At 38.9% G+C, this 26267-nt stretch overlaps 1 protein-coding gene across 2 annotated transcripts in view; it reads right to left on the bottom strand.

Annotated features, from left to right (window-relative positions):
* The window catches only part of LOC123945758 (cat eye syndrome critical region protein 2), a 171367-nt gene that overhangs the window by 55331 nt on the left and 89769 nt on the right, over positions 1-26267 (bottom strand). For both annotated transcript variants that reach the window (XM_046010613.1, XM_046010614.1), the window contains exon 2: positions 3821-3915. In XM_046010613.1, the coding sequence (XP_045866569.1) occupies positions 3821-3915 (95 nt within the window). The remainder of the gene's footprint in view (positions 1-3820; positions 3916-26267) is intronic.

Raw genomic sequence — 26267 nt, 5'->3', positions numbered from 1 at the left:
AAGCAGGCTCCCCACTGAGCAGAGAGCCCAATATGGGGCTCAATCCCAAGACCCTGAAAGAGGGATGATAATCCTAGAAATGAGAAGAATATCAAATTAAAAAATAATCAAGATCAATAAACTGTGTAGACTCAAGATCTATAAAATCTATAGAGAAGAATATATTTCCAAAGTACTTATGAGTGGGATTCAACTCCTAATAGTGACAAAAATTAAAATAGCCAAGAATGTATCTCACCTAAATGAATCAAACTATACATTTTTACTAAGTAATAAAAAGAGCTTGAATAAAAAAAAATCTCAATATTGTGAAGAGGTCAACTCTGCCTAAATTTATCCATAGGTTCATTTGACTCTAATCAAAATAAGGGAATATCTTATCAATGTGATGCAATAACATAATTTTCTGGAAGAATGAGGAAGGAAGATTAAGACAAATTTTAAACAGAAGGATTAATGAGCAGGACTATCCTTAAAACCTTAAAATACAATATAAAGGAATAATCACTCAAATATTATTTGTTGTGTTCTAGACAATATCCCTACTGTTTCGTATACACAATGTTACTTCAACCTTATGATAATCCAACAACTAGAGATACTAACAATAAACATATTTTATAGATGAATAACCTCAGGCACAGTGTCACAAAGCTAATGAATGTATTAGGGAGCCACAGTGTGGTATCAGAGCCAAAAGAGACTGACAGGTACAATCCGAACCAAGTAGTTTCCAGCATAAGTAAAAAATTAGGAAAAGAGCAAAAAAGATATATCACATGCCAACAGGAATGGGAAGATTTATTCCATAAATGATACAATTTTAGCTATTTAAATCTTTGACCACAGACTGTCCCCTCTATCTCCACTGTCACACACTGAAGACTGTAGATCCACAAGAGACTTTTATCCTACCAGCACCCAGGGGCTGGCACGTTATGGGCAATGTTCAGGGCTGACAAAGGTAAAGGAGCACTCTTGTGCAAGAGTGAAGAGAAGAACCTCGAGGAAGTCAGCCTTACAAATTTTAAATGGACATTTCTTTTCCCTGATCTTCAACATACCAGTAAAATGACCCAAGTATATTAACAAGAAGGTCACATATACAAAGATTACCCATGTGCCCAATAAACCTAAGATACTGAACATGTGAAGAACGATCAATGAAATTGCAAGTTAAAACAACTTAATACTTCAGACTGGTCAAGATTAGAGACACCATATCCCGTTACTTGCACCATCATAACAGTCCTTCACTCTGTCTATACTTCTCCTTTCTCCCCTGATTAATTTATTAGCCCCTAGTTTGTCTTCCTACTTTCCCTCTTGCCCAGGATGCTTACTTAAATATATAATCTGAGGACTCCCCTCCTCTCCTGGCTTTTATGTTGATACCCCCCAATTCTTACCTCAGCCTACAAACCTTATTAGGCTCCCAAGTCCTATTGTATTTACTGAATTCCTTGAACTGAAATGTGTGAGGGAGACAGGTTTAAAAAAAAAAAAAAAAAAAAAAGACAGGTAAGGTAAGTTATGCGAACATGACCGATGATGACTGACAATCAGTCTCTGCAAAGGAGAGTAATCTCAAATGCTAAGTACTGATGGAGACCAGACCCTACATGCCCTTCAGCCGATGGTTGTCTTCGTGGATAGTAGCACACCAGTAGATATTGTCTAAAAGCTATAAATTGGGATTTGAAGTGTGAAATCTCATTTTAGGTGTTGGTAACAAATTAAAATCTAACCTTCAGGGACCAAGACTGTGCCACTCAGACAAATCATGTTTCTGAACAACATGGGACCTTCTACTCTATAATCTCTAGGCTCAGCTCTGAGATTATCACTCCTTATACCTGCAAATCTTTAGTGCTTTCCCTTATTCATTCATTCATTCATTCATTCACTTATTTATTGTGCTTTATAAAATATAAGCACTGGCCCAAGGAAGCCCAAATACGAATGCTCAGTTCACATTTTCTGATCTAAGGTTATATGCTCTGTTGACACTCTGTATTTTTACTTTAGAACACTTAGCACAGTAAGTGGTCAGTAATATCATATTAAAGTGATAAGATATGTAATTCTTAGTGGGCCTTCCTCACCCCCAACCTAGTACCTGTAAATGCCATGAAGGTCTTGAGAGTGTCTGACTATTCCACCAGTACCTGTTACCCAGCAGATAGTGGGCAATGTCCAGATGGAAGTTCAGGCAGATACCCTCATGCTGTGAAGACTCAGGGCTCAAATGAAGCAACCTCTGTGGTGGGTAGCCTGGCAAATTTATTTAAAAAATCTTAAATGGACATTTCTTCAGAGTGATCACCATTCCAGAAATTTAAACTAAGGAGATTATTCACTAGGTGTCCAAATTTTTATGTCTAAGGCAATGCATTATAGCCTGTTTACAACAGTTAAAAGCTAGACACAAATGTCCAGCTACCAAATTGGATTCTTTGGCAATTACGTTTAAAGGAAAGATGGTTTAAGAAAAATAATGCAAGATATGAAAATGTAAGTTTGTATCACAGTGACTACAACTGTGCTTAAAAACCATATCCCAGGGGGCGCCTGGGTGGCTCAGTGGTTTAAGCTGCTGCCTTCGGCTCAGGTCATGATCTCAGGGTCCTGGGATCGAGTCCCACATCGGGCTCTCTGCTCAGCGGTGAGCCTGCTTCCCTCTCACTCTCTCTGTCTGCCTCTCTGCCTACTTATGATCTCTCTCTGTCAAATAAATAAATAAAATCTTTAAAAAAAAAAACAAACCATATCCCAGTAAAAGAATGGAAGAACTTAATTATCATACTCAAGCAGTAAAACAATAGATGGATTTTCCACATTTCTTCTATTCTTTGTCTAGTATAACCATCTGGGTATTCTCAGAGAAAAAGTCATTATATTAACACAGTGAGTCCAGGAGCAGTAACTCTCGCCTAAGGGATTCAAACTTCTACCCTGAAGAAAATGGTGTCTCATCAATCTCTTACTCATCTTCTAACGGCAAGTTTATTGCACATTACTATTGGGCCTAGCTTCCCAGTCCTAACAGATACTAAGAGTAGATTTAACAGAGCAGAAGTATTTGGGATAGCATCTTTAACTGTATGAAAAATACAAACCTTCACACCCCAAACCCCTGCCCTGTCTGGCACTGGAGGGCTAAAAACTGGAAAATCATTTGTCTCAGCTTTTTAAGAGCTGGCTCTATATAGTTCCACCCTGCATAGAAATGTAGTAGCAAAGAAAATGTATTATCAAGTTAGGGTTAAAACAAGGAATGAGGACCTATCAGGAAGATCCTTTATTTGTCTACACAGATAAAAATCTGCTCCAAACGTCTATACATGTCAAATGTACCAGAGAGCTGTTTACGAGGCAGTTATGGTGTGAGTGAACCTAGAAGCTCCATATTGAAAATTATGCTACTGGTTATGTGAACAATAGAAGATACTCAAGTGGTAGAAATGTAGGAAATCTAGCTATACTTTGTTAGGCAACATTTTACCAATACTTCAAGAGGCTGTAATTTCTAAAAATCAGCAAGAAAGATATATACTGAGAAGAAATTCTACACTTGATTATGTTAACTGGCGGGCCAGGAGTAAGGGATATAGATTTGTCAGAGTGAAATAAACTCAGGGATTATAATAAAATTGAAACTGAACTGCAGAATGAGCCAAACATAGAGCTGGGGAATCCATATGTAAATACCACTGGCAAATGATCAGTGCTGGTTTGTTACAGGAGACAGGAAAACTCAGTGCACCTGGTTAATTAGTTCTTTCTACATGAAATGCGTAGTAAAATCAGGATTACTCACGTGATATCCCTTCGTTGATAGCAGCCCTGAAGCAGGCAGGCGATCAGGTCACTGATAAACTCAACATCATCTCTATGAAGAGCTGCTTCTAACTCCTACAGAGCAGGAAGAGGAGAGAGAGAGACTAAGATCAAACACAGATTTCTTAAAATCCACCTTTCCCAACTTCCTATCACCAACACCATCAACATTACTCTCCGAGCCACCACATGGTCAGTGTAGCCAAACTGCTTACAATGGATAAACTCTGCCTTTCCAATCCCAGTTACTGCTAGAAGAGCAACTGGTTCAACTTCTTGTTTTTCAAGAAAAACTTGTTTTTCCACTGCTCTATTCCATTTTTCTGCACACCAGAAGAAATACACATGTATCTCTTTTTATAAGTCACTGCTAGCTACATAATTATCAAAGAGCTTAAGTTATATAAATATGTTATAATGCCTTCTACTTTAATGGCAAGGGAATAAAGTAGCAAATAACATGATTGATTAGAAAGTATTCTTCATTCCTCTACAGTTTTAACAGGTAAACCACCCACAACTGCTTTAAAGAACTACTCTATTTATTGAAAATAAGCACTGGTAGTGAGCAATATAGCTAGCAATTCTTATTTTGAGGATGCTACACCTAAGTGACTAATGATAGGAGATTGCTAGAACTGAGATTAATCTTACATCATCTAGAGAGAAATGAGGTAATGTCTATGTTAATGGTTTAATCCTAGGTGAGATGCATTTGCTTTCCTTGGGATTCAAGCAGACAATGACAAAGATTTAGCTCCTATTTAGCACAGTATTCTGAAAAAAGCCAAGTTGAGAAGGAGCTACTGGGACAAAAAGTGACAGTGGGAAATTTTAGGAGATCCTATTTCTTTTTTCAATCTCCCATTCTAAACCAGTATTTTCTAAGATGATGGAATCTCTTCCAAGTCATCAACTCTTGAGATAAAAAGTCTGCCCACACTGTTTCAACCAGGATGCTATATTCTGCATGTAAGCCATTTTCCAAGGGTCTGCTCTGTTTATCGTTTGAGTGGCTCATAACTGGATCTATAAACACAGAAAAACCAAACTTTGAAAGCTCATATTAATGGTTCTGAAAGCATGAGGTGTGTATAAGAAACAACTTCTGACCTAAACACCAATGATACGGCAGTGCATCCTTAACAGAGGAGCCTGCTGCTACTATAAAAATATTAAAGTTTTTCTAACGATAGTAAAAAACTAATTCTGTAAAATAATTTTGTAAGTTTTTTTTTTTAAGATTTTATTTATTTGACAGACACAGATCACAAGTAGGCAGAGAGGCAGGCAGAGAGAGAGAGAGGAGGCAGCAGGCTCCCTGCCAAACAGAGAGCCCCATGCAGGGCTTGATCCCAGGACCCTGGGATCATGACCTGAGCCGAAGGCAGAGGCTTTAACCCAGTGAGCCACCCAGGTGCCCCTGTAAGTTATTTTAATGGTTTCATTTGTTATTTTATTTTTTAAAACTCTAGAGTTGGTAAGCACTCACTCTAAAACTTGTTCAAAAATAGAGGCGCCTTGGCGGCGTGATCAGTGAGGTGTCAGACTCTTGGTTTGGACTCTGACAGGGATCTCAGGGTCGTGAGATGGTGGTGTGGCAGTGGGCTCTGTGCTCAGCAGGCAGTCTGCTTGTATTTCTCTCCCTCTGTCTGCTCCCCACCCCCCGCCCGCCCAACCTTGCACACTCTCTCTCTAAAATAAATAAATCTTAAGGGCGCCTGGGTGGCTCAGTCATTAGCGTCTTGCCTTCGGCTCAGAGCCCTGCACTAGGCTCCCTACTCAGCAGGAAGCCTGCTTCTTCCTCTCCCACCCCCCCTTGCTTGTGTTCCCTCTCTCACTGTGTCTCTGTCAAATAAATAAATGAAATCTTAAAATCAATCAATCTTAAAAGAATAACAATAAAACCTTCATAGGACAAAATACTGCTAAATATACTAACTGACATGAAGGAGCAAAATACAAACTACCCTCAGGTAGTTCACCTGAAAAGGTTCATACTGCCTTAAAAGCCCAGGTGAATGAAGCTCAAAATCCAAAGGGTAGGCTGAGGCTCGCAAACATTCTGCCTACCTTAACTACAAACTTGGGAATTAGAACACATCTTAGCAATGGTTCTTATTCTTCTATTAGTTTATTAATTCCTTTGGGCAGACTTCTTTTCTACATTTTAGTTAGTGATTATCCAGAAAAACAAGAAACTCTACCAACCAGAGATAACAAGGACCTGAACTATAATTAGCCAGAATTCATTCATTCAACCAATATTTACTGGGTACCCACCCTACCTAAGATAATACAGTAGTTCCTAAGGGCTGAGGAGCTTAGTTCAGTTTGGAGAGATAAGAGTACAAAAAAAGATAGCCAAACCAACTAATTAGCCCTATTAGGTACAGAAAAGGTGCTTTGGGGCAACAGGGATTGAGAAGAAAAGGACTCCTCCTGGCTTTGGGAAGCCCAAGAGACTGCATGAAGACGGTGGCACCCGAGATGGGAAAATTGTGGCAATGGGGGGAGAACCAGGGCATAACAAGGCACAGGGAATAATGGGAGCAAGTGCACGGAGAGGACAGGAGCTTCAGTTTAACTCTTCTGTGGATACTATGAGGGGAGTAATGTAAGCTAAGATTCTCTGGAAGACAATGGAGATTCACTATAATTATTTTTATTGAGGAGAGGCACAGTGCTACCAACCTAGCTGCTGTGTATATAAGAGGAATTCTGGTGGTAGAGGGTGGGGTTAAACACAAGCAAGAGCTGGGGAGAAAGATTCTGAAGGACTCACCAGAGGAGAGAAACAGTAGCAATGGGGAAACATAAATCCCAGATGGGACGGAAGTAAATGTGATGCAAAGTAAGGGAAGATTTGAATGGTTCATATTTTAAGCTTGGTCAGTGGCAAGACTCCAAAGCAAACTCCAATTATAACAGAAGCCAAACCCTTAGCACAAAGTCCCAGACCATCTTGTTTGATAGAGGAGCCACACTAACTGAATGGTGGAACTGGAAGGTATATGACAGATCGCATATTTCAGCGCTCTCAATTTAAGGATAAATAAACTAGGCCCAGGAAGGTTAACTGACTTCTGTTGTACTCAGCCAAACAATGCCAGGACCAAGTGACACTCAGACCACCCTTGTCCAGGGTCCTTCCCACAGAGTAAGCTGCTTCCTACTGGCCCATGAGTTCTAGGCTAGAAAGACTGATGGCTTTAACAGCTATAAAAACCCACCTCCATCACTCCCAACCAAGCCCTCCAATGTACCATTCTCCCTAAACAGAAAGAAATTCCTTCCCTCCTCCCTTCTGCCAAACCCTATTGTAGGTCCTTTACATGAAAAACTTTTATCTATAACATCTTCCTAGCTGATGGCTAGGAAGCCCCAGGTGGCTTAGCCAGGTTAAGCATCTGTTTTTGGCTCAGGTCATGATCCCAGGGTTCTGGGATGGAGTCCCACATTGGGTTCCCTGCTTAGTTCCCTGCTTCTGCTCTGACAAATAAATAATAAAATCTTCAAAAAATAAAATAAAATCTTCCTGACTTCTATTTTGCTCATTCCTCCAGCAACTCCTTCAACACTGTGTATGTCCACATTCTGTTACACACTCCTGCTGGGGTTCTGTCCTCCTCATAAGTGTAAATTAAAGAGCACCATGTGACTCTTGATTAAAGGTACTAGAGTCAGATGCTTCCTAGTGTTTTTAAAGGACAGAAGTGCCAAATTAAGCTACACAAAGGCCACAAGTGAAGAGATAAGAACTGGGAAGGCTTTACCAAGGACAAAGAAAAGTTTACCACTGATCTCCATGGAGGTATGCCAGGATTTCTAGAAGCCCCACAATACATGTGGATCACTTTTATTCTGTAGTAATGAATTTAAAACATTAATTTTATAAAAAGTCATATTACAGAGCAAAGTGTAAAATCTGCATTAATTTTTACGCTGGGACCCCCCCCCCCCCGGCCCCGCCAAAAAAAAGAAAAAAAGAAAAAAAAGAAGAAAAATGTCACTCACACAGGAACAATTAAAGCTCTACTAAGAATACCCTTTCTTTTGCATCTCCTGATTCCCACCCACAGACATTCCCTTGTGACTTAGGTGGAAATGCTTGAAACGAATGTCTCCCTTTCTATCCAGGTAACTTTCACCAGAGTAAGGTTCTAGTTGTCCAGTTTAAACCTATGATCTTATCTTCTGAAGAGGCAACAATAAAACAGCAATATTTCAGGCAGGCCCAGCATGTGAAAGTTCATGGAATGTGTAGAGTGCGAAGGCCTCTCCCCAAAACGGAGAGGATGGTTAGAGAATCGAAGACTGGACAGGCCTGTTCCTTAAGGATCTTCACATGAAAGATCATGTATTTTACTTCCATATGCAATCAAGTCTGGAGAAGGAAAGTGGAATGATCAGATCCCCATCTCAGAAAAACAGTTCTGAGAGTGGAATGCAGAATGACTGGAAGGGGTAGCAAAGGTGGGGACCAGGGAGGCAGTGTCAGCATCACCTGGAAGCTTGCACCTCAGGAACCACGACAGATTTACAGACACCAGAATCTGCATTTTAACAAGAGCCCCATGATTCATATGCTTATACAGGCTGGGAAGTGCTCTGGAAGACAAAAGGTTAGAGTCTAAGGTAAATAAAACAGCACCTGTGGGAATAGAGAAAGGGAAGATTTGTGAACATGTGGAAGATGAATAAATGCTGGTTTAATGAACGAAAGACAGAAATGTAACTACCAAATGAAATAATGCCACATACCTAAAATGCTCTAAAACATAAAAGAAACATCAAAAACGAATTTCTGACATAAGGATGGAATTAAATCCTTATACTATAACGCCAAACACATTCAAATGATTTATCTCAAGAACAGCTAAAGCCCCTTGTTTACCTAAAAACCCTAGCATTAATGAATCATCATAATCAAATCATGCAGATAAAGTGTGGTTATCAGTATCTATGGAATTTACAGTTCCTTCCTCAAGCTCTGAAACCCAAAACTCTGAAGAATTAAATGTAGTTCAGATATCCAGGTAAACCACTAAACAAACTACTCTAAATACAAGATTAGTCTTCACTGGTGGGAAGAGTGGGTTATTCGGCCCTTAGAGAAGAATATTATTTCTGGCAATAAATCTATTTAGAATGTGAGGACATAACATGAAATTTCTAGTTAAAGTGTTCTCCAAACAATATCAACTGCCGACATCCTTTTATTACTGCTCCCAGAGAGTCATCAAGTAGACTTACAAATTAGAGTAAAGCAAGACGTTCAAGGACAAAATAAAAACAGACCTACAAAAGTTAAGGCTGATGTGGCCAAAAGATAAGATGTCCTTCAACCCACATTCTACTTACATTAGATTATGAGTTTTCAAGTTTGAAGTTACTAACATCTTGCTAACCAGTTGGCAGTTAGCAGAAATCAAAATTAGGAAGTCAACCTACAACTAGTAAGTATAAGAACTGTTTACCTTAAAATACATGCCCAATAGTTGAATTATTAATTTGTATAACAAATGTATATTTTCTTCAGTAAGTCTAAGGTAAGTTTTTATTCCCTAACTGCATTTTTAAAATTCCCATAGGTGTTGGGAGGCAGAAGACTGGATGGGAGAGAGATATCGATAATGATGTTCTAATTCTGACGGATGCTATTTTCAGAGGTGGTATCACTTTTATTTATTTATTTATTTTTAAAGATTTTATTTATTTATTTGACAGAGAGAGAGATCACAAGGGGGGGGAGCAGGCTCCCTGCTGAGCAGAGAGGCCAATGGGGGGGGGGGGTCGATCCCAGGACCCTGAGATCATGACCTGGGCCAAAGGCAGCAGCTTAATCCACCTAGCCACCCAGGTGCCTCAGGTGGTATCACTTTTAAATGAATAAATGAAACATTCAGAGACCAACGATAAGAATGTGTCATGAACCAAAAACAATTATTAATAAAATCTGTGATTCTGAAATTTAAAAAAGAAAAAGAAGACAAAACTGTTTCACTGTATTTCTGCTTGCCTCAGTAACCAGGCTTCATTGGTGATTCAACCATAGTTTTCTTACCATTATCAGCAGGAACCAGGGAATTATCTTAATTTGAAAAAAAATATTATATGCTCTTTTCAATATTCAACTGTGATGGACAGGCTAAAGAGGACTGGTAAAAAACTTCTCCCCAGTGAACCTAAGTTGCTTTTCCTTGCACAACCATGATCTAATGAGTTAGCAACTGGGGAAGTGGTTACATAGAAAGGCACAATATCAGGGATATTGGATCAGCTCTTTCAAAGAGAACTGAGCAGGCCTGAATTGCTCCTCAAACGACACAAGTATTGAAAGGAACTCTATTATTTCCAAATAAAATTCAACACCTTACGCTTGCTTACCATTGTACCCCTGACATATAGTAAATTTGTACATCAGTAAGAAAATGGGCCTCAAAAAATAAAATTGCTTTTCAAATGTATTTCTATGACATTATGCTTCATAAATCAGCGGCTATCTAGATAAGCCACCAAAAAATAGGTAGGGCCATGGTAACTTGTAAATTGACAAAATTATCAGTTAACTTTTCCCCTCTAGTTCAGCAGAACTTAAAAATTCGGAATCAGTAAAGATTAGGATGAAGAATAGGTGATAAGCCCCCTGGAGAGCAAAGCTCTCCCGCCCCCATCCCTTTAGTTGCTGCTGACCCCAGCAGTGGGTACCAGCTACAAACCAAGGCACACAAATACAGCCCTCAGTTTTCACCCCATGGTGAAATAAAGATTAAGAATGTTGTGGAAAGATAGCAAAGAGGAAAGGTAACAGGAAAGCAGTTTTAATCCTGCTGAAGAGAAGAACTGCCTTATCAGTTAAAGAATTCTCACTGTAATGGGTATAGTTTCACATTTGCAGGAAGAAAAAGTTCTGGAGCTCTGTTTCATAACAATGTGAACATACTTAACACTACTGAACTGTGCACTTAAAAATGGTTAAGATGATGAATTTTATGTTTCTTACCAAAGTTTAGGAAAAAATTATCCAATTACAAGTATCTACCACCAAGGATTTTGTAATGATTACATGAGGCAATACTAATAAAAGCCAGTGGAGCCCGGTGCACCGTCAATATTCTACAACACGTGAATTACAACTGTTTCATCTTTCTTACAATGAAAGTATGTGGAAAGTATGTGGAAAAAAGCAAAGACTGAAGAGATAGAAAGTGGCCTTTTCAAAATTCAGAGGTTTCTGAACAATAGAAATTAAAATCCTTTTAATACATGGCCTACCGTATTCATAAGCCAATAAAAGCTAATAGTTCTCCAAGGAACTATTTGGAAACCCAGGTTATTCAAAGCTTTACTACTTAGGCCTTCAAACCCAGAGCTTAGAGTAAGTCTTAGAAGTAAGGAAATAAGGAATACCCTTCTAAAATCTCCCCTCCCCACCCCACCCCTGCACTTTCTCTCCTCCCCTTTTGTATTTCCTTTTCACTGTGGGCACTGAGCTGTGAGCATAGAAATCTGAACTTTGCCAAGATGCTCTGGGACAGAAGAGGAAGGGGTGGGTGGGGTGGGGGTGGGAGGAGAAAACTCCGCAAATCAGCATAGACAAGGGAGACCCAGTCCTACTGCTCCTCTGTAGCTTCAGAGAGTAGCTGGAGGGAGTAACAGGATTTGTCCTCTTTGCAGCTGGCGTCACAGCTCATTAGGGACAAGTCTGTTTAACATCTTTCCACCTCCTCCACTCTCAACAACAGGCAGTGGCTGTTCGGAAAAGAACTCAGGACCTAGCAAGGGGAACAGTTCCAAACTCTGACTGGCAAAGAGAGAGACAAGGGGCCTTTAGCATATGTCATGGGAAAACATTTATTTACAATTCTTTTCTTTACAAAGTCCCACCTGCCTAGTAAACAAAGATAATTTCCAGACTGGAGACAGTCAAATGACACAGAAAGAATATTACTAATTCCTTTGTTGTGTAACAACACCTTTTAAGTAACACTGGAGATAGCTTTTTATTGTTTGACATGCTTCTTCTAATCTCCAGAAATTTTCTTTCATCTTTTGCTAAAGAAGGTGGTATAGAGAGACAAACTTTCTTTTCCTCAACTTCCAAGTAAGGATCAAGATCACATATTTGTACTACTGCCATTCAGGCATAATAATAATTCCTTTGAGTTTACGTTAAGGAGGGGGAAAAAGGCCTCAAGATAAAAGAATCATATATCCTGTATTTAATTTTGGAAGGTTACAAATCTTCCTGATTTGCACAAGGACTAACTGCAATGTAGTCTCAGTAAAAGATGGGGGCTTCTGTATAGGACCCAGAATCTCGCTAGCACAAAGGAGATACAAAGCAGGCCTTCCTGAAGGACTATCCCAGCTGCTTTCCAAGAGAGAAAGCCTGGAGTGTGAGCTTAGAATACATGAAGAAATAAGCACACCAGCCTCCAGAAGGCAAGCCTGACTTTGGCAGCTGATGCTTTCTAACTTGGTATAAATTAATTTAATCCCAAAGGCCTGCCCCCATGCCAATTTAGACAGTAAAGTATAAATCAGCTCGAGTGGGTATAATGGTAAGGGACCTGAAACTGGCTATCATAACACTTTCAGTTGGCCAAGCGATTTATCCCAGGAGTCCCCAAAGGCCAGCAGGTCTGTATTGCTGCTTTGCTGAAACCACACCATTCCTCTCAACCATCCGAGAAACAGCTGTGTCACTGGCGATGCCGCTGGGCAAGAGAAAGGAAATCAAAACAGCTTCTCCCCTCAAATGACTGCTACCTAAAATATTAGGCTAACTAGAAAATACTAATTATACTAATAAATGTGTACCTCTAGAAGAACATGATTTTCTGAAAACACATAAATTATCAAAACTGGCTCCAGCAACTTAAAGAAAAGGCTTGGAACTTTCAAGGATATTCTCCCTCAACAAAATGCCCCATTATTATATAAACAATTCCTGAGCACGAAAAAGTTGGAAAGCTTCTCGGTATGGTCTATGAGGCTGGAATACTGGACAAGCATAGCCACGCAGACAAGAAATCTGGAAAAGCAGGTTCCTGAAAGACCACAGACAACCTAAGATATCAGGTCAAGTAGTCTATCTAGACTTCATCACTTAGAACAAGGCTTTCCAACTAGGGTATGTGTGTTCCTGAGGCTCCACAGCATGTGGCCAGAATAGAGGAAACTATCAGTTTAAAAATGGCACAGCTTCTAGAAAGTCAGTTTTACTCTTATTTCTTTGTTTGTTTTCATTGTTTGGCTTGTTGTTGAGAAGATATTTTTAACATAAACGTTTGCATGAATTTAAGATGGGACTTCATTGGAGAATTTATGCTTGGAGTAACTTACGACTATAGCTCTATGTCCGTGAAATTAAACAGTCCTCATTCTCTGTCTTTAGAAGCTCACTACTGGATTAGTTCAGAGCTATTTTAGGGGAGCCATTAAAGAACAGGGAATGCTTTTGACGGGGGATGGAGTGTGGGGATCAAACTTGGAAGGTTATCTAGATGTGGTTTGTTAGTAAGAGAGATTAGCAGGTAAAAAGCTTCCTGATCTAGTCAGGGGAAGAAGTGATGGGGCCAACACTAGAAAGATGTGCAGGAGGTGACAGGAGAGGATTTCAGAAGCAGAGTGAGTTAAGATTTTGCAACTAAATGTATGCAGCTAAAAAAAAGACACAGAAATTTTAGGTAACAAGTTATAATACTCCCCCACCCCTGAAAAAACATTATGGTATTTTAAATTGGTAAACAGAATTAAGGACAATAAAGGCTGAAAAGTGACAGAAGAATGGGGGCGGTGGGAAGAAAGAGCAAAGACTTAATATTCAAAATAAGGTCCTAGATGCTTTAAAGTGGGCAATAACTTTGTAATGTTCTAAATCTTGTTGTTCGTATCTGACTGTATCCTAGTCTCCTATGTGAGAGTGGCAAAAAAGTACACACACAGAAAAATTTATAACTTTAATGTGTGCAGGGAAGTAGGGGTCCCTCTGAATTCAATTAGTTCAACATATTATGGACATATGACAGTGGGATGTCACATACTGGAAAGGCATCCCTAGCATCTGAAGACATACTATGTGCCAGGCTCTATGTTAAGTGCTGGGGATGCAAAGAGGAAAGTAAGAACCCTACCTTCAAGTAGCATAAAATCTAGAAGCAGCTTGGGGGGGGGGGGGGGTGATGACTTGCAGAGCAGAGTGCTGTGGAGATAAGCAAGCAAAATGCTGCTGCAGAGATTAATTAGCGAAGACTGAAAGATGAGCAGGAGGCAGCCAGCTCACACAAGGGTAGGAGGAACAGTGAAGTTCTCTGTAAAATGCAGGTTACCTTTAAGAATGAAATGCTAAAAATGAAAACTTAATAAAGACCTGTGCCCAAACCACTGGTACTGCCTAGTGCTTCCACAGAGTAAGCAGTCACAGAATGTTCACAGAGTTAACGGAAAGAGACTAGTTACTGGGAGCAACTAGTCTAGAACATGAATGTGTGTGGGATGCCTGGGTGGCTCAGTTGGTTAAGCATCTGCCTTTGGCTAAGGTCATGATCCTGGGATCTCTTGCCTGGGGCTCCTTGCTCAGCAGGAAGCCTGCTTCTGCCTCTGCCTGCTGCACTCTCTCTCTCTCCAGAAATAAAATCTTAAAAAAAAAAAAAAAAAAAAAAGGAGAGAGAAAGAAAAGATGAACACGTGACTGAAGAGTTTCAGAAACACCTGAAAACCAATCAAGAAATCTGGAAAGGCAGGACAAAACTAGGAATGACCAGGGTGTGATTAAAACTAAGAATATACAAATAATACATTATATGTTAATAAAAACAAAAACAAAAAAAAGTGTTGAAATCTTGTAGGCGGAAAAAAAGGGATGTTACACCAAAAGGGGATATGTTATCTATAACGGAAAAGATGTCCCAAGGTAAAGAATTTGGCGGTGTTTATCCAGCCCAATCCTGAGGGACAGACACTGATGATACTTGTTTGTGGGGCAGGTCTATGTCTATTTCATCAGGTGTCTAAGAAATTATCCCCTCAAGACTAACTCATTCTCAGGGGCACCTGGATGGCTCAGTCATAAAGCATCTGCCTTCGGCTCAGGTCATGGTCCCAGGGTCTGGGGATGGAGCCCCACATAGGCTCCCTGCTCAGGGGGAGCCTGCTTCTCCCACTACCCCTTCTTGTATTGCCTCTCTTGCTGTGTCTCTGTCAAATAAATAAATAAAATCTTATAAAAAAAAGACTAATTCATTCTCTTTTGATTCTCAGCTCCTTGATTAGCAATAGCAAGTGGGTCTTGGTATTAGGAAGGTGGTGTATGTCCAATGGCAGGTGTAAATGTAATGTCCATGGTAAGATACCTATCGAATTTTAAATAAACAAAATACCATTCTGCAATTGGTGGCCTACTGAAATTGTTAAATTTTTGAACCTACAAAACTGAGGATCAGAACTGGTCATCTGAAAGCACTTATAATAGAGCAAGACATAGATTACATACGAATGAGTGCACAAATTATGTTTAGAAAGGGAACACCTTAGAAGTCAAGTTGGCTAACAGTATGAATTCGCTGGGATGAGGCAAAAACTTTTCAGCAAAATTATCTCCAAAAAAATATATATCTTGAATGTAAATACTAACCAACTTTCTTCTATTAAAAGACACCCACTTTACTGGGTAATAGAAATTAGGGAAGAGACAGGAGTCTGAAACAACCTCAATCAATGGCAGTTTGGATACTTACAGAGGTTATTTGATTGAATGTATTTTATAAGGAGGCAGAAAATCTTTACAATAATTCAGTAATGCTCCGGGGGCATGCTCTCAATTGCAAGTGTTAAGTGTAATTATAAAAATCACTTTAAATAGAAATACATATGTTTATGTTATAATCATCATGAGCAACTACAGAGCAACTGAAAAACCAAACTTTCCTACTATTAAGTGAATACCTATTGTGACTTGGGATAAAATTTTTCAGAAAACATATCAAAAGCCGATTCAGAAACATTAAGATAGAAGCCAGGCTAAATATTGTACTTTTGAGTTCTTCAAAAGTGGTTCTTTCTTTTAAAGTTCTTATTATTTATTATCCCAATGAGCAGGGAACTGGCCTTGGGGATTGATCCCAGGACCCTGAGATCATGATCTGAGCAGACACTTAACCAACTGAGCCACCCAGGTGCCCCTCAAAAGTGTTTCAAATGATGATGAAGTAATTATTTCTGGAAATAACAATGGAAAAGACCATTATTTCCAAATTTAAAGATTCACATGTTTATGTAAAATCTGTAAGATAAATTTTCCAAATAGAACTTTTACTGTTTCACTGCTGTTATTAAAAGTTTTATACAATATGATTATGGTAAGTCAATACCCAAAGTTTCACTGAATCGTCTCACTGGGAAATGGGGTACTGCTTAGGTTGAAACACCTATGGCAAGTTATACATGTTAATACTACTATGAAAGTGACTGAACCTGAATCATTATGCATGCTCTTTCCATCCATCTGTACCAAAGGGAATCACATCTCTTCTAAAGGAAGAGACCATGAAAGTCTAGAAAGGGGAACAGGCATGGAAAATAATATTTTACAATGACCTATTTTTTTCTAAAACATTAACTAACTGGTTCATTATATTACTTATTCAACTGCTAAACAGATAAGAATCACTACCTACACCCCACCCTATCAGCCACATTCTAACCAATATCCCATTACAACCAAATATGAATACATATCCTTCTAGTTCATTGGGCCCCAATCTAAAAGGCTTCTTTACAACTTCCAGATCTATCCTCCTCATCCTCCACAGAAGAACTGTTGTCTTCTAAGTGATCAAGCTGCATAATAAAACAATCCAATGTTTTCCAATTAGGTTTCATCAACGTCTGTAGTAGGAAATGTGAATTTTATGGCAGGAAGGAGTTGAAAGGTAACAAGAAAAAACTGGTAAGTGTCCTTGAGTATTAGGTAGAAGAGTTTGGATTTCATTAAAAAATTTGATACAAACAATCTGGAGGATAGCGGAATAATACAGGTAGATTACGGATACAAAAAGGAAAGGATAAAACAAAAAAAAAAGGATTACCAAGTGGTTCTAACAAGAATATTAAATACACTGCAGAATATTACAAATGCTGACGGCATTTATATGGACAAGAGACTGGTAGGTCCAGGACAGACCAGGACTTTAAAAAAACAGAGTAAGACAAAAAACTATTGGGAAGCACTGGTTCACACACTGACATAAGATTTTTATTCTTTGAAAGTGTAATGAGCCTAAAATACATGTGATTACTGCCAAAATTAACTAAAACTGGACTATGGTAAAAAGGAGTCACAGAGTGAAGATACTCTCCGTCAAAAATCTACTTTTCAAGTACATTGCAGCAGAGAGTTAACCAACTGCAGTACATTCACTTCTCTGACAACTTAAGACTTGGGAATTTTAAGGGATGCCTGGGTGGCTCAGTCGGATAAGCATCCAATTCTTGATTTCAGCTCAGGTTGTGATCTCAGGGTTGTGAAATTGAGCCCCCAAAAATCTCTATGCAAAATATTATCGCCAACATTTGTGGTGCAAACAAATCTTCATTCCCAACGTTCTACTGTAACCAAATCAAATCTAATGAATGGATTCTCAGCCCTCATTATACTGGATCTAAGAGCAGCATTTAGATTCGCTGATTATTTTTCTCCATCTTATTAAAACTTTTTTCTCGTCTTCAAAACACTCACTTCACTGGTATTCTTCCTTTTCAATCTTCTTTGCTGATTTCCCCCTTTCTTGTCATACTCTAAATGTTGGTGAATCCATCTGGAGCTCTGCCTGTGAACCTCTTCTCTTCACTGTCATTTTGGCCTACATCCACTGCCATGACTTTAAGTATCACCTATTATTTGAATCACTCTCATTTGTACTTCTATTCCTCTCTCCTCAGAATCCCCAAATTGGCTTATTCAACTGGGTACCTGTACCTAACTTCACCACTGAGAAGCAAACAGCCATAAGGAACTTAACATAAAAACTGAATCTTTGTTTCACTTCCTTAAACCTGCTTCTACTGACATTCCCAACCTCAATAAATGGAGTCGTCTTCTAGTTGTTCCAGTTTTGGAAACTTTGTCATCCTTGACTCTTCTCTTTTCTCTCATTTCACATCCAATCCATTAACAAAATTTGCTGACTCTGCCTTCAACTCAGATTTAGAAACTGCCCTCTCTTCTCTTCTGTACGACTGCTACTGCTAGTATCTACATGGCTTACCCTCTTCCTTCCCGCATATTCTCAGCATTCTCTAGACCATTTATTATGCTTTATTTTCCTAATTCACTTACCACCTATTATATGCATTTATTATCTTTCTTCCACTGCTACTATGTAAGTCCCTTGAGGAACTTTGTGCCCATTTCCCCAAAACTTTAGTTAAGCCCATAATACTTAAAAATATTTTTTGGAAGATGTTACCAGTATCCACAAGCCAAGATTCTAAACTTAAGGCTATAACCCAGTAGAAGAAGCCCTAAATTCTAGCTTTTATAAGGGATAATAACTAAAGATATGAATATTGAGAAGCATGTTATGAAAATAAGGCATCTGAACATTTTACAATTACTCTGAAGTTTGATCTTAACAATTACCTAGCTCTGTCAAAACTATTACTCCAAAAATCAAATCTGTAAGTATTCACTAGTCTCCCTCTTCCAACACAGACTGATCTACCATGCTGCCATATTAAATTTGCTCCAACTCAATTACTGTCATATCACTTGTTTAGAAGGCTCCCGACAATTCACCAAATTGAGCATGCACTCTAAGTCCCAAGCTTATCATTCAAAAAGATTCTGAAAGGATCTCAATAATACACGTTTCTTTTTCTTAAAGATTTATTTATTTATTTATTTGAGAGCAAGCAGGCGCGCACAATGGGAGAGGGAGTGGGAGAAGCAGACTCGCTGTCAAGCAGAGAGCTTGACACAGGGCTTGATGCTAGGACCCTGAGATCATGACTCGAGCCGAAAGCAGAGGCTTACCTGACTTAGCCACCCAGGCGCCCCAATATATCTTTCAATATTCTCCCATTAAGCTAGATAAGCTCTGGAGAACTAGTTAAGTGTTTCAGAACACTTCTTACTTACAAGATGTATCCAGAAGTTACTTGGATGGTATATTAAGTACAGTCCTGTTTCAGGCAGTTAAGCACAAGGCCATTTATTTCTTTGTGCTAAATAAATACCTGTTATATTTCAGAAAAGACAGGCACTTCCCAATCTTTACTCCTGTCGTTTTTTGTATATTAGAGTAAATGTCCTTCCTTTGGGGCTACCCAATCCAGTCACAGGGGACAAATATGGCAAACATCTGGAAGGAAAGTTGCTTTTCTGCAGACTCTGGTACACAGAGGCTTGCCTGTGAGAAAGTCTGGCCTGAGTTATAAGTCTGCCCGAGTCCCTAACAGATTTCTGCTGATTGGAGATTGCTAATTGCTTTCACCTGGACAAACTGGTCTACTGATAAGGAAAGGCCCCAAACTCCTGTACAAAGGAGTTTCAAGATATAGAGGCTATCTCTCTCAAAAATATGGTAAATTAAGATGAGACTTCTGACCCAAAACAGAAAGTATGGAAGTACAGGAGAGGTGGAGAGTACAGGAAGTATGCTACATTTATTTTTCTGCTATGAGTGCTTAGAAAGGGGATTGAAAAATACTATCTCAACACAGAATATTTAAAAGACGAGCGAGGAAATTATGTTTTTTCAAAAACTCAACACTGTTTTAGATTGGTGAGAATCAAAAGTAATGTCAGGAAGTTACCTGACAAAATAAGTTGCTTTGGAAGAAAAGAATAAACTCTGAATCAACATAGAAAAGCTTTCCTCACTCATGCAGGATTAACTAAGACCTGCATGAACACAATTTTCTGCTTCTGCAGATAAGCTACAAAGGGTATATAGCACAGCAGCTCCGTTACTGAAACCACTGGGGAAAGTCCATCATTGTTAATAGGTGTTTCTCTGATATCGGGAATTAGGGAAAAACAAACAGGTCTCCAGAATGTGGCAAAATATTTAGAATGTGAAAAAATATTTAGCTAAGACTAAACCTAACCTGTTAACCAGATCCTGCTAGTTTTTGTAGAGATGAAAGAATGCAAACACCACAAAAGACTTAGAAATGATGACATACTAGACAGGAATATTTGGTGCAAATGTGAGGGGCTTTTTCCCCAAAATGAAGTTACAGTTTTAGGGAGAGAAACATGGGATGTGAAATATAGTTGTAGCAATGCAGACAGTGTTTAAGACAGTGATTCAACTATCAAGCCATAGATTAAGATACTAGAAGTGGTGGGCATATGACTAGAGACCAAGAGACGCTCCATAAAATCTTAGACTATCTCTGTCCAGACTTGCCAACCTAAAGCTTTAAAGTTAAATGAAAGGGGGCAAAAACTCACTGGGCAAGAAACCAAAGCCCCAAAATCAAAATACCGATTGGGGAATACATGAATCATGCATGAACAACCTTCACTCCCTCTCAAGGGTCCAAAATGAGGGAAGAAGAAACATCAGAGGAGACTCTATGTTACAAGTATAAACAGGTCAGTGTTATAAACGAGGGGCTACTGAGGACACGAGATTGCCTTCTGTGCTGGGGGAAGCGGGAGTGTCTAAAACATAAATGAGTCTATAAAATAAATGCATGCTGACCTAAGTGAGTTTGGAAATGAGTGGTATCTGTAAGATTGAAAGGCAAAAGAAGCACTTTTTCCATGGAAGCACTGCATGGAAGCACTGTATTCTAGCTGATAAAGCTGTTTCCCATGAGGCTATGGGTTAACAATTCTTACACTGCTACATATGTATGCTGGAATCGAGCAATTAAACAAATGAACGGCAAATGGTGGGAATGGGTTTCTCATTGTCAGAGTGGGAATTTACAAATTACAGATAAGCAAAGGCAAGAAGCCAGAATAATCCCTGGAATAATGGCTTAGAGTTGGAGACTTTGCTGTGAACTAATGTTTAGTCTTATTACAGAGATGGCTACATACAGAAATATTTATACATGTATAAATATTAGTTAGTATTAGTTAGTTAGTATACTATATATTAGTTAGTATACCCACATTGATCTCCTTGCTCTGTCAGCTGAGTGGACCCAGAGCAAAAATAACCCAGTGGAAAAGAGCATATCTAATACTCAAATCTTGATTGCTTTTTTTTAAAATATATTTTTTAAAGATTTTATTTATTTATTTGACAGAGAGAGAGAGATCACAAGTAGGCAGAGAGGCAGGCAGAGAGAGGGGAAAGCAGGCTCCCTGCTGAGCAGAGAACCCAATGAGAGGCTTGATCCCAGGACCCTGAGATCATGACCTGGGCTGAAGGCAGAGACTTAACCCACTGAACCATCCAGGCGCCCCTCAAATCTTGATTTCTAATACCATTTTCCAACAAAAGAAAGCAGAGTTCCCTGGATAAATGACAGGTTTTAGAACTGGGGTAGGAAATATACAATGAGCCTAAATCAAACGAAACCAAACCAAACCAAAACCCCCTCTAGCCAACGGAAAGAGCTTCCAGTGGCCATTGCCACAATTTGAACAGCAAATTAATGAATCATAATAATATAAAAATACATAAAATACATAAAAGTATAAAACAAAATATTGGGGGTTCAAACTGATATAAATTTTAAGAATAATAAATGACCCAAATAAAAACTTGCATTGCTAGGGTATAATGTGTGGTTTAATGGAGTATAACATAGAGGAGGAAAAGTTATTCTCTTTTTTCTCCACTTGAGTATATGAGAAGGCTGAATTAGAAAAGAGAAATGAGCAAGCAAAGTAATAGGGGTGGGGTGAGAACACAGCTTATAGAAAGAACATCTAAGAAGCAGTTCTTGGCAAGGCATGGGATACTGGGTATATAGCATGCAGACTATCCCGACAGGCAAGAACAATCTGGGGCGAAAGAGGGAGTGATTTACCTGTGAACTGGTCCATGCACCTTCCTTGTATTAAATATGGAAATTATAAAGACACTGGGTCCTAGTGGCACAGGGTTTTCTTTCTTTGGGGAAATCTCTTTCCTCATTGGTTTGTATTTGTGCCCCCAGATAAATACAGCCTGAGAAACAAATGAATAGCACACACTAAGTTGTTATTAGTGTAAGTACAGGTGATCCTTCATAAAGACAACTTCAACAAATGTACATGCTCTGCTTAATGGAAGTGTGAGATGCTTCTCAAGAATTCGCTTCAAGAAAAGAGTTCATTAGGTTGCACGTTTGGAAAACCCATACGAGAAGTTAGGTTTCCTACACTGAAGACTGAAAAGAGTGGAGGGTGCACATAGGACTTTAGTCCTGAAGATTATTAAGAGACTGAAAAGTCACTCTCAAGAGGTAGCTAGCTATAGGAACTCCCCTCTACTGTCACACTGGATGCTGCTTGATTAAGGAGTAGTTTAGTTAAGCCAATTAGATGTTAATAAAAAAGGGGGGTGGGGGAGAGGCAGCTATCTTTTTTTTTTAAGTAGGCTCCATACCCACTGTGGAGCCCAACACAGGGCTCAAACTCATGACCTTGAGATCAAGACCTGGGCCTAGATCAAGGGTTGGACATGTGAACCACCCAGGCACTCCAGCAACTATAATTATTGTGACTGTATGCGGTTTCCTTTTTTCTTTTCCCTAACTCCTCCATTTTTTCCTGAATTTCTGGTAAGAAACTGCATTCTTGCTCTGAATCCTTTTTCTAAAATATAAGCCCTAGATTGACGATGACCCTGGGGATTTTTAGAGGATCTAAAATCCACTCTAAGATCCACTCTGCTGCATCTTACCAATACTGGCAATATCCAACAGAAAAGTAAAAGGAAAACTATACTTTTTAGAATCTGTGTTTAATTACTATAAATTCTACCCTGTCATATGACAAGGTTTAATGTAAAAACATCATCAGACCACACTCCTTAGTGTAGGGAAACATGTTTCTTTTATTTTTCTTTTTTAAGCAATAAGCAATTATATTTTTAATAAAGATTATACATTTATTTGAGAGAGAGCGAGCGCGCGAGCATGCATGCACGTGAGCCCACGCACATGAGCAAGGGGAGGGACCGAGGGAGAAGCACATTCCCTACTGAGCAGGGAGCTGTGGTGGGGTTTGATCCCAGCACCCTGGGTTCCTGACCTGAGCTGGAGGCAGATGCTTAACTGAGCCACCCAGGGGCCCTAGGGAAACTTGTTTCTAAGACAGATAAAATGGTTAAGTCTAGTTAGCAACCCCGGTCAGATGATTCATCTTGTATACTAGATAACAGAGAAGTAATCATGCATATGGTGAGAGAGAGTTGTTCTCTTTCTACTTTTTTCATGCTTACATTGGTTTCTTTAAGATTGATGGATGGTAATAATTTATGAGATTTTCACAAAGCTCCAGGTCACTATTATTCAAATACACTAGCTTTATCCAAAATTAAGAGCTTCTGAGAAGTGAGATGCTTTGTTCCTTTGAAAGGTGTTTTAAAACTAAGTACCAAAATTGGATTAGTCAGATAAAGAACAATATACCATAAATAAGAAATCCGCTCCTTAATAAAAGAACATATGCAAATTACTGTATCTTTTAAACGGTGCTTTCAATGAGTATCTGGTAATAATAACCCTGTAGCTTTAATGCTGTGCATGATCAGAATGTGCCTATGCACTAAGTAGGCTTTTCTGTTTTTCATAATCTTCTTACTCTGAAATAATTATAGCTCTATAGAAAGTTGCAAAAAAACTATACAAGGAGGTCCTGTATTCCTCACCCAGTTTCTTCCAATTGTAACATCTTGCATAACCATGTAAGATCAATCCAAACCAGGAAATAGACATTGGTACTTCAGGCACTACATTCAGTTCTTCAGTTTTATATGCATTCATTTGTATATACAAATGTCCACACATAATTCATGCCTTTTTCTCACTGCACAGTATTCCACAGTATTAGCTGACTTAACCACTACACTGCTGAAGGACACTGGAATTACTTCCAGATGGAGGACTATAATAAAACTGCTCCATATGTTCATGTACGAATTTTCTCTGAAATAAATGTCCAAGAGTGCAATAACTGGGTCACATGGCAAATACATGTTTATATTCATTTTAAAGAAGTGTTTATTGAGTACTCATGTGCAAACCACTTTTCTAGCTGATGAGGACAGAGGGAACAAAATCCCTGCCCTCATGGAACTTATGCTTCAGTGACTATGTCCTGGCCAAAAACAGGTTGCAGATTAAACACAAAAAAATTACAAAACTACAGAATTTTACAAATGAAATGGGATTACAAATATCACATGGAAGGAAAGAAAACTGGGCTAGATCCCAAGACCCAACAAGTATAGAAAGGGCTGGACAAAGCAAACAAGATCAAACTAAAAAAAAATTTTTTAAAGATTTTATTTATTTTTGAGAGACAGTGAGAGAGAGAGAGAGAGCGAGCGAGTGAGCACCTGAGCACAAGCAGGCAGGAGGGGCAGAGGGAGAAGCAGACTCCCCGCTGAGCAGGGAGCCCAATGCGGGGCTTGATCCCAACCTGAACCAAAAGCAGACACAAAACTGACTGTGCCACCCAGGTGCCCCAAGATCAAACAAAAAATCAGTAATTATAAATTCTAATTAAATAACTCAATCAGACAGGAAGCAAATGGTAATTGCAATAAACACATAAACTTATATGAACTGTTATATTACCCTTATTCCAACATTACATTAGAAAAATTCTTGCTTATTTGTTTTTTATGTGGAAAAGTACCACTTAAAATCTGCTTTCCATATTGTGATAACAGCATGGGTCTCAGATGTAGAAGAGTAAAATGTTATCGGTATCACAGCGGTATTTTTCTTAGTATTTATTGTAAGAGAAGAATTTCATTCAGCTCATATCCATATTGCTGTTACTAATAAATGGACTTCTACCCCACAGCTAAGACAGAACAAGCTAGTAATCCTTAGCTGAAGATAGTACTTTGGAAAGTTGTTATTTTGGTTTTAACATTCAAAAACTTTCCTAAGGAAAACAGGAACTTCTCTATACTTTTTGATGCACAAGTGCCGTATTTTCGGGAACTATAAAAGAGAAATTTGTAGTTTTCACTGGGAACAACCAATTATGAACACAACTGACTTGAAGGGCTCTTTGCAGATCAAAACTCAATCTGCACTACTTTACCTTAAGTTTTAAATATCAAAATATTCGGACACTGAAAAAATAAAACACTTTTAAAAAAAGCAAATTGATTCCAACAAATTTAATGTTCTATATTGCCATGGCTCGCAACTTAGGAGAATTTGAAAAAGAGAAGACTAGAATGGTCAGATAATACAGCATATTATAAAACCATAATAAAAGTGTGATTTTAAAAAGTATCACATTGGCATTAGATAAAATGGAAGAGAGTGGAAAATCTAAAAGCAAATTCAGCTATACATATGAATTTAGAGTTAAAGTGGTATTTTTATCCATGCTAAACGGCAGACAACTCAATGCAGTGCAATAACTGGTCAAAAATTTAGCCGGGGGGGGGGGGGGGGGGGGCTGGGTGGCTCAGTGGGTTAAGCCTCTGCCTTCCGCTCAGGTCAGGATCTCAGGGTCCTGGGATCGAGCCCTGCATTGGGCTCTCTGCTCAACGGGGAGTCTGCTTCCCTTCCTCTCTCTCTGCCTGCCTCTCTGTCTGCTTGTGGTCTCTGTCTGTCAAATAAATAAATAAAATCTTAAAAAAAAAATTTAGGGGGAAGGATTTTGATTTCTACCATATATCATGGGGATTAAAGAGTTAAATACTTAAAATACCAACCATGAAAACTAGAAGAAAATATGGGTAATCACATGCATCATAAGGTAATGTAGGGAAATGCATAAGATCGCTGAGCGATACTAACATCTCACCCAAATTAGTGGTGACAAATGGAAGCAAGACCAGTTAAATATGGTTTTATATATATATATATATATATATATATATATATATAGTTGTTCAGTCACATTCAATTTTGCAGCAAATCCAGACATATATGGAGTAAGAAGAGTTGGTTTTAACCAAGACTGGACAGAAGTGTCAGAGAAAGAAACAAAAAAAACCCCTGTGGCATGCTGATTCTAACATGGACCCATTCCTCCCAAATAACCCCTGCCTCCTGGTACTTCAAGCCCTGTATCACACTCTTCTTGAATGTGAACAGCACTTGTGACTTGCTCCTAATCAACAAAGCAATGGTCACAAAATGACACTTCTGTGACTACATTCACACTGTTCTGTCTTGTTGAGTGACTCTCTCTCTAGATGACCTGGACAAAGCAAGCAGCCGTGCTGGAAGGCTCATGAGGTGAGGAACTGAGGGGCAGCATCCGGCCAGCAAAA

The sequence above is a fragment of the Meles meles genome, chromosome 7, assembly GCF_922984935.1.
Source record: "Meles meles chromosome 7, mMelMel3.1 paternal haplotype, whole genome shotgun sequence".
Classification (NCBI taxonomy): Eukaryota; Metazoa; Chordata; class Mammalia; order Carnivora; family Mustelidae; genus Meles; species Meles meles.
The sequence above is the reverse complement of the archived record's forward strand: the minus strand, read 5'-3'. Positions and strand labels throughout refer to the sequence as shown.